Source organism: Athene noctua, unplaced genomic scaffold (assembly GCF_965140245.1).
Source record: "Athene noctua unplaced genomic scaffold, bAthNoc1.hap1.1 HAP1_HAP1_scaffold_31, whole genome shotgun sequence".
Classification (NCBI taxonomy): domain Eukaryota; kingdom Metazoa; phylum Chordata; class Aves; order Strigiformes; family Strigidae; genus Athene; species Athene noctua.
Genome location: NW_027437536.1, coordinates 2095038 through 2103369, shown reverse-complemented (window position 1 = coordinate 2103369; position 8332 = coordinate 2095038). Strand labels below are relative to the sequence as shown.

General features: G+C 56.0%; 1 protein-coding gene across 1 annotated transcript; it reads left to right on the top strand.

Annotated features, from left to right (window-relative positions):
- Nucleotides 1-1550: 1550 nt before the first annotated feature.
- On the top strand, nucleotides 1551-7727 carry LOC141974084 (centrosome-associated protein CEP250-like). Its single transcript, XM_074933335.1, has 7 exons — nucleotides 1551-2499; nucleotides 2705-2839; nucleotides 3037-3206; nucleotides 5539-5718; nucleotides 6828-6962; nucleotides 7298-7441; nucleotides 7632-7727. Exons 1-7 carry the CDS (start codon nucleotides 2382-2384, stop codon nucleotides 7725-7727), a joined length of 978 nt encoding a protein of 325 aa, XP_074789436.1. The 5' UTR covers nucleotides 1551-2381.
- Nucleotides 7728-8332: the final 605 nt, after the last annotated feature.

Below are 8332 nucleotides of genomic sequence, written 5' to 3'. Positions count from 1 at the left end.
CTTTAGGGAGGCCTAACCCTGGGTAGCAGCCCCAGACTTCTCCAAGGAAGATACACAGAGGTTTTTTTCTCCCTCAAAGGACACTCTCTTCTCTGGGATCTGCCCAAGATTCCTCCCAGACATCTCCCAGACTGTCCTGAGTCCTGCTGCGCGGACCTGAGTTCCAAGGTAGCAGACGTAGACTCTTCCACGGAAGTCACCAGAATTATCTTTTATTTGTACAGCCATTTCCCGGGTGTTCAGTACATCTATAAGTTAATACCAGATGTTAAGGAAATAACCCTGGTGTCTTTGTTTTCTAGTCCTGTCGCCAAAATATGCTGCTGTTCCTTCCTGCCACTCACTTGATAACTTGTCACATAATTCCTCACTAGAGGGGAACATAAATAATTTGCTTTCTTGGAGAAATACTTCTCGCACACATCACTACCTCCTTACTGGTACCACGATTCAATGGTGAAATAGTGAACATCAGGGTTACGGGGAGATCTCTACAAGAACACGTTGTCTGGTAGTTTTCTTGACAAGTTTTTCACACTTTCAGCTCCAAGACTCCCCTTTCCACACCAGCAAAGGTAGTGACCCCAAGCAGAGACCCTCTCCCCAGCCTCACACTCCTCACCTCTTTCTGAACCCCATCCTCCTACAGAAGCTGCACTCTCAGGGCACTGAACTCAAAGGCACACTGGATCCTGCTCTACTGGCAGAGGAGGGCTGCCTGGGGGGTTTCCCCTCCAGACTGAACTGTGTCCTCCCACGTCCCCTGCCCTCTGCTGCTAAGGCACAGGCAGGAGGGGAGGCCTCACCCTGACAGCCCGGCAGGCGCTGACCCCGGGGCCACACAGGGAGGTGCCCCACACGTCCCCTTGCCCCGAACCCCCAGCTTCCCCCCACGCCACCCCCTCTGCCACACACAGCCCCAGCTTCCCCCGCCCCACGGCGCCTCCCCCCAGAGCTGTCACACACAAACAACTGCCCCAGCTTCCCCCGCCACGCACAGGGACCCTCGGAGCTGCCCCTGCACATCCCCACTGTCACACGCAGGCAGCCCCCACAGCTCCGCCCAGCCAGCCCCCCCACACCACCCCGGGGGGGTCTCCGCAGCTCCCCCCGTCAGAGGCGCGGCCTCAGCGCTGCCCCCAACCAGACCTCACCGTTACACACCGGCAGCCCCACAGCTACACCCTCCTCACCCACAAGAGGCCCCACGTCACCCGCGTCCCGACCCCTGTCACGCACGGGTGCCCCCACATCCCCCCAGCCCTGACCCCACACCCCGGCGGCCCCACGGCTCTCCCTCGGACCCCCCGGCCCTGTGCAGGCCCCAGGCCCCAGGCGGTGCCGGGCGGGGGGCAGCCACAGTACCTGCCGCAGGGGCTCCGCAGAGGTGAGGAGACACCCCCTTGCCCTCAGGCGGCGCAGGGGCTCCCCTTTCTCCAGCCGGGAGCAGGCGGGGGGCGCCCGGCAGCCGCGGCCCCCACACGCCTCAGAGCCCAGGGCCGCGCCGCGCGGGGGGAGGCGGCGCCTGATGCCGTGGCGGCAGGCAGGGGGCGGGGCAGGCGGGGGCGGCGCTCGGGCGGGAAGGGCCGCCCCGGGCAGACCTGGCCTCCCCGCGCGCTGTGCCGGGGCAGACCCGGCTGCCGGGGGACCGGGCCGTGGCGGCGGCGGCCCCCCCACCCCGGGCACGGGTTGGCGTCCTCCGGGAGACGGCGGCGCCGGGCGCCTTCTGCCGGCTCCGGGCACGGGTCCCAGGACGCCGCTGGGTCCTAAAGGCTCCCGCCGGCGGCAGAGCCGCTGCTGGCGGAAAGCGGGGGGGGTGCGGCCGGTGTCGTCGAGAATCACGTGGCAGGAGCGCGGGCGGAACCAACAAAATAGCACACACCCACCCCGAGAGAAAACCTGAACCCTTCCCGCGAAACCAACAGCTGAAGCCGGGGAGGGAGACAAGCAGAGCCAGAGGGAACCCCGAAACGCCCACCGCCCCCCCACATCCCCCCGCTCCCACCGCCCCCATACCCCACTCCCCCATGTTTTGAGCGCCCCCCGCATTTTGGGTGCCCCTGATCGGCGGAAAAAAGACTCTACAACTCGAATCGAGTTACGCAGCCGGGGTGTTTACTCCGGCGCCGGGGTGCAAGGGGATCTCTCCACAAAGCTTGCACCCCCACCGCACACTCCACCCAAACTCGCCGAGTGTGGATACCCATATTCACGGGCCAGCAGCGGCAGCGGGGCCAGGCGGGGCCCCGCGTCCCTGGGGGGCGGCGGGGGGTCAGGGGCAGCCCCCAGGGAGCCCCCCCACACCTGCCCCCACAAATCCCCACACAAACCCCCAGAGGGACGTTTCGCGGCCCCACAGAGACACCCCCTTGGAAGCGCTGATGAGCAGAGACCGGGCTTCTGCTTGTTGGCCCAGACTTTGGGCACAGCTGCCTGTGTGTCAGCCAACAGCACTTTCAGATTTGGCCATCGAGATCAAATTCAGCTGGGCTTTCTGTGGTATGCTAGGTCATGAGCAAAGCCTGGGCACTGCCCCGGAGGGGCCTGCGTCGACATTTTAAATGGCAGAAAGATGCTTTCTGTATACAAGTGTCCTTGCAACCCATTTTCTGTACTCAGGGGTAGGGATCTTGAGAGGCTTCTTACGGGAATAACTCTCAGTGGGCGTCAGGAGCAACAAATGCATTTCTCTCTGTATTCACAGCTCACAGCTCAGTGAAGGAGATGCTGGAGTCCAGCCTGTTTGAAGCTCAGCAGCACTCATCTCAGCTGGCGATCACCAGGAGTCCGCTTGAAATCCAACTTCACACCGTCAGGCAGGCCAAGGAGGTGATACAAGGTGAGAGCCTCCTGTTTCTGGGGATCCCCTGCCTAGGGAAGGTGGTATAAAAATAGCTCTGTGTCCGCAGGGCTTCTGAGGAGCGAAGGAGATGGAGGCAGATCTCTCCTGCACTGAAGTTCAGATGGCTCAAGGTCAGGGAAGTCAGAACCGTTGTTTGTGTAGACTCTGAATCTTGCCGTTTGTCCTGTTTGCAGGGGAAGTGAAGTGCTTTCAGTGTGAGCTGGAAGCAGAGCGATCTCTGATGAGGCAGGAATGGGAAAACGTGGCGCAGCAGCTCTTGCAGACGGAGCAGCAGTGTAACGGTTCGCTCAAACTGCGGCAAACTGAGCACGAGGTGGAAATAAACGAGCTCCTGCAAGACCTGGTAGGAAACAATATGCTTCTGAATTCTTCAAGCAAGCTCTGTGGGCTGGCTTTAGAGGAGTAACAACCTGAGGGTGTGAAATGGCAGCAACATCTGTCATAGGTCACACCTTGCTGGGCCAGGCAGATAATCCTAACACCAACCCTAACCCCTGACCAAAACACCTAACCCTAACCTCTAACCCCTACTCCCTACCCCCAACCCCTACCCTGTAACCCTAACCCCTACCCTATCCCCTAAACCCAACCCCTAACACCTATCGCCAGCTGCTATCCTTCTATCCCTAACCCCGAACCCGTAACACTAACCGCAGCCCCTAACCCCAACTCCTACCCCTAATCCCTCATCCCAACACCTCACCCCTAACCCATAACTCTAACCCCTAGTGAATAATGCCAACACCTCACCCCTAGCCCCTCACCCCTACCCCTCAACCTCTACCCCAACACCCAACCCCTGACCTGAATCCCTAATGCTTAACCCTGACCCCTAACCCCTACCCCCTAACGCCAGCTCCTAACCCCTACCCCCCAAGCCCCTACCTCCTCCCCCAAACCCATACCCCCTAACCCCTCACACGTAATGCCTAATGCCAATGCCTAACTCTGACCCCTACCCCCAGTCTCCTAACCCTGGCCCCAGTCCCCTCTATCCCCTACCTCCTCCCCCCAACCCCTCACGCATAATGCCTAATGCCAACACCTAACTCTGACCCCTCACCCCAACCCCTAATGCTAACGCCTAACCCCGACCCCTAACTATAACCCCTAACTCCTAACCCTAACCCCTACCTTCTAACCCTCACCCCTTACCTCAACCCCATCCCCCAATCATTATCCCCAACCTCCTAACCCATATCCCCTAACCCCAACCCTTAATCCCATCCTCCTACCCCTAACCCCCAATCCTTAACCCTAATCTCCTAACCTTAACCCCCAACCCTTAACCCCAATGTCCTAACCTTAACCCATAACACCTAACCCCAACCCCTAACCCTTACTGACAGCTCCTAATCTCCCCTAATCCCAGCCTCCTAACCCTATCCCTTAACCCCAACCCATAAACCCTATCTCTAACCCTAATCCCCTAGCCCTAACCCCTAACGCCAACCCCTAACTCCAACCGGCTAACCCCGACCTCTAATCCTTACCCCTAACCCCAGCCTACTTCCCCTAACCCTTAACCCTATCCCTAACCCCTACCTTCTAACCCTCACCCCTTAGCCCAACCCCTAACCCCTATCCCCAACCATTATCCCCAACCTCTTAACCCTAGCCCCTAACCCCTATGCCCTAACCCCAAACCTCCTAACCTTAACCCCTAACCCTAACACCTAATGCCAACCCCTAACCCCTACCGACACCTCCTAACCTCCAACCCATAGCCCCTATCTCTAACCCTAATGCCCTAACCCCAACCCGTAACCCCTACCGCCAGCTCCTGACCTCCTACCCCTCCCTAGCCCTTAACCCTAACCTCTACCGCCAGCTCCTAACCTCCTACACCAACCTGTAACCCCAACACCTACCCCCAGCCCCTAACCTCCTACCCCAACCCCTATCCCCTCTTCCCCCTAACCCCAACCCCTAATCCCCAACCCTAACCCTCGTACTTGAAGGCACGTGAAGACCCAAGGGACTCTGCCAGGACAGCAAAAGCAGCCACACGTTCAGTGTAGGCCTAAGGTGACTTTAGCTGGAGGTTGGGAGCTCCCCACCCAAAGCTTGGCAGGAGAGGGGTAGGATCTTACCAGGCTGCTGTCTGCCATGAAGCGGACTCCTCACATTGCTGCCAACTGCAGTCACGGGAACTTTCTTCCTTTCTTTCTGTCCTTTCACCGTCGTCAGAGCTGTTATCTCTGGGCTTGAAGCATGGGGCACAGGCCCCTTGTTCCTGGTACTTCAGTTTGTGGCCTGTCTTGTGACAACTGGGGCATCAGGGTACCGGTCTCTTTTTCACCCTGCAGTCCCTCTACATCTTTCCACTGATGGAAAGGGATGTGAGCTTTGAAAATAGACTCTAAGGATAGAGAGAAATCCTGAGGAGACAGGTGCTAGGAAACAGGCGGCCGTCGGAGAGAGGAAGGTAACATCTCCTTTTCATAATGGTTGGACTCAATGATCCTAAAGGTCTTTCCAAACTAAATGGTTCTATGATTCTTCCACCTGCTGACCTCCCTTTTATGTTCCTTGACAGGACGTGATTTATGGAGAGCACAAAGCCATTGTTGTGCACTGTTGAAGTGGGGGGTTGTGGGAGGGATGAAGCTTCACATTTGTTCTGAGGAGCGTGGCTGGGACTTCACCTTGAAGTCTGTTCCTCCACTCATCAGGCAAGCGAGCGGGAGGGGCATCATTCAGAGCTGCAGGAGATAGTGGAGAAATGGGGAAAAGAGAAGGCGGAGACAGCAGGGGAGCACGAGAAGAAGCTGTGTGATATGAAGCAGAAAGTTGCGGCCACGCGAGCTCAACAAGAGGAAGAACAAACCAGAGTCGAAAATGCCAAGCAAGAGGTAAAGACTGTGAAAGGAGAATTTGTGTAGCTGTTTTGCAAGGCTAGAGCCATGGGAGATGTCTGGATGTCGGTCTGTGTGGAGCATGCCCTACATGCTTTCTGCATTGAATTTGGTGAGGTGAAAGGCAAGCAGGGTTCTCTTTGGGACTAGGAATGAGACCTGTCAGAGGAAGCCGGGCAGAAGCATCACTTTCAGTTGAGATTTCTGTTCTGCTATTGTGCTGGGTTTTTTAAGACTTGGAGTACCTTCGCAGTTCTCTTAACAGCCCTCTTTTGATCTTTACTGATACATGCTTATAACCTGAACTCCGTTAAAGACCAGACTGAATTTGTAGGACTGAATGCCTGTGAGGATGGGGTTTTTGTTTGGGGGGGTAAAGAGGGACATGGCAGGATTGTTGACAAAAGAAAGAGTTTTGAGGACGACTGAAATATTTCTGAGCAGTAAAACAGGGGTGTCTTCTGGGCTGTTTTAAGTCACTTGCTGGTAAGCTATTTTGTGCCCAGATCTCCTGTGCACCCTGTCACACAGTGAGAGTCCTCCTTGTGTCCCCCCCAAAGTCCTCTTCACGGAGTCTGCCTGGGGACAGCAGTACCCCCAGCTGTGTCTGCAGGGATCGAAATGCCAGGGCAGTGCTCAGAGATGTCAGCGTGTCCCCGTAGTGTCAGTACATTACCAAAGCCTAATGAATACCTTAAAAATGAAGTCATTTTCACCAAACCCCACGTGGAATACATGAGTTGTCTGAAGGAGCTGCTGGCTTCAGCCCTCTGGCAGCCCCCTGCATTTTCTCTGCTGCTAACTAGGTGTAGAAGTCACTATTGAAAGACAAACAGGCCACAGCAGAAGATGAGGGATACCCTCACCAGCAAGGGGAGACATCTGAGAAGTGCCACACATTGTCCTGTTAGGTATTGGATGTTTGTTGGAGGTTCGGTCACAGAGGGACTCTGTCTGGACCATGTTTATACTGCCAGTGGCAGAGAAGGGCCTGGGAGAGCAGCAACACAGCGCTTTGAGAGCGCGTCAGCCCACCGGTGTTGGAGCCTTGGCACACAAATTTTGTGTGGGAAGTTTAAACCTGTCCTCTCTTTGTTTCTGTGCAGGTCCTGCCAGAAAAGGAGCGTGAGAAGAGTGCTTTATTAGAGACACTGCTTCAGACTCAGGGAGAGCGAAGAGAAGCCAACCAGCAGCTGGAGCAGCTCAGGCGGGAGGTGAAAGAGCAGCGCGAGGACGGGCAGGTAAGTCTGACTGGTCGGGTGGGTTGAAGGAACAGGCCGTTGGCAACTGGACGTGAGCTGAGAGTGGCTGAGAGAAGCAGGTAACAGAGTGAAGGGCAGTAACAAGGACATAAAGCCTAAGTGCTGTGAGCGAGGAGGCAGGGACTGCTGCAGGCACGGAAAGCACAGAGCCTGATGATCTCCAGAGATCAGCGACAGGAAGGGAGTGTTCCAGTGGAAGCAGAGCTGGGTAGAAAAGCAGAAGTGGCTGAATGAATGGGACTTTGGGACAGAAAGAAGAAAAAGCTGAACGTGCTGGCAGGTCCCAGTAGTTTGCTCTCCATTTGTGTCTGCAGAACATCACAGAAGAACTGCAAGCAGAGCTGCAGGAAACTCAGAGTAAGATGCAGGCAGTGGAGAAGAGGCACAAGGAAGAAATCAAACCCATGAAAGAGGAAATTACTGTCCTCCTTCAGCAGAGGGATGCTCTACAAAACCAGGTGAGTGAAACAGCAAGAGCTGCTGCAGTCATCAACCAGGTGGTCTCTGCCCAGGGCAGAGCAGCCGGCGATGGGGTCAGTCCCTCTGGCTGCCATCACCTTGTGGTCTCCGTCTCAGCTGGGCTGATGGAGACTGACCAGCCAGCTGCTGCCCTGGACAGATGGGCTGCTCTTTTTGTCCGTTTGCCAGCACTCCTCAGAAGGGATTTCTGCTGGCCTGTTACTGCTAGCCTTGTTATTTAAGGTGCTTTTTCAGAGGAACATGGTGACCCACTTAGATTTTTAAACAAGCCAGCTGTATCCATCGTGAGTCTGGTGCTTTCATGAAAGGGTGAAATTTAAGGTTGTACTTTCCCTTTCCTCACAGTATATGATATGGCTGATGTGGCTGACAGTGGCAAGCTGTAGTCTTTGACTGCTCTGTTGTGTTTTACTTGAGGTGGAAGAGTTGACATCTCAACTAGCAGCCTCTGAAGAGTCCCAGCAAGTGATTGGCTGCTAAGCTCAGCAAGATCTGAGTGAGGCACAGGAACTGTCAAGGCAGAAGGTGCTGGAGGTTGTCACCTCCAGAAGATCCTGGAGGAGAAGAGGAGTCAGTGGGAGAAGGTAGAACATCAGAACAAGGTGTTGCAAGGGTATCTGGAGGGATCATTAAAATGACCAGTATCACAGACGTTGTGGAGAGACCACAGACCACCGTAAGAGCAGAAGAATATTGTTTATATCAGTAGTTGTTTTTCAGTTTAATTTTTCCAGTTGCATCCTTCTGAATAAGTAGGACACCTGGGAGTTCCCCCTCCTGGACGCCGGGGTCCCCCACAGCATCCTCTGTCCCCCGCAGCCTGTGGGCCCGGCGGTTCAGCCTTCTGAGCAACCGGGTGACACGGCTGG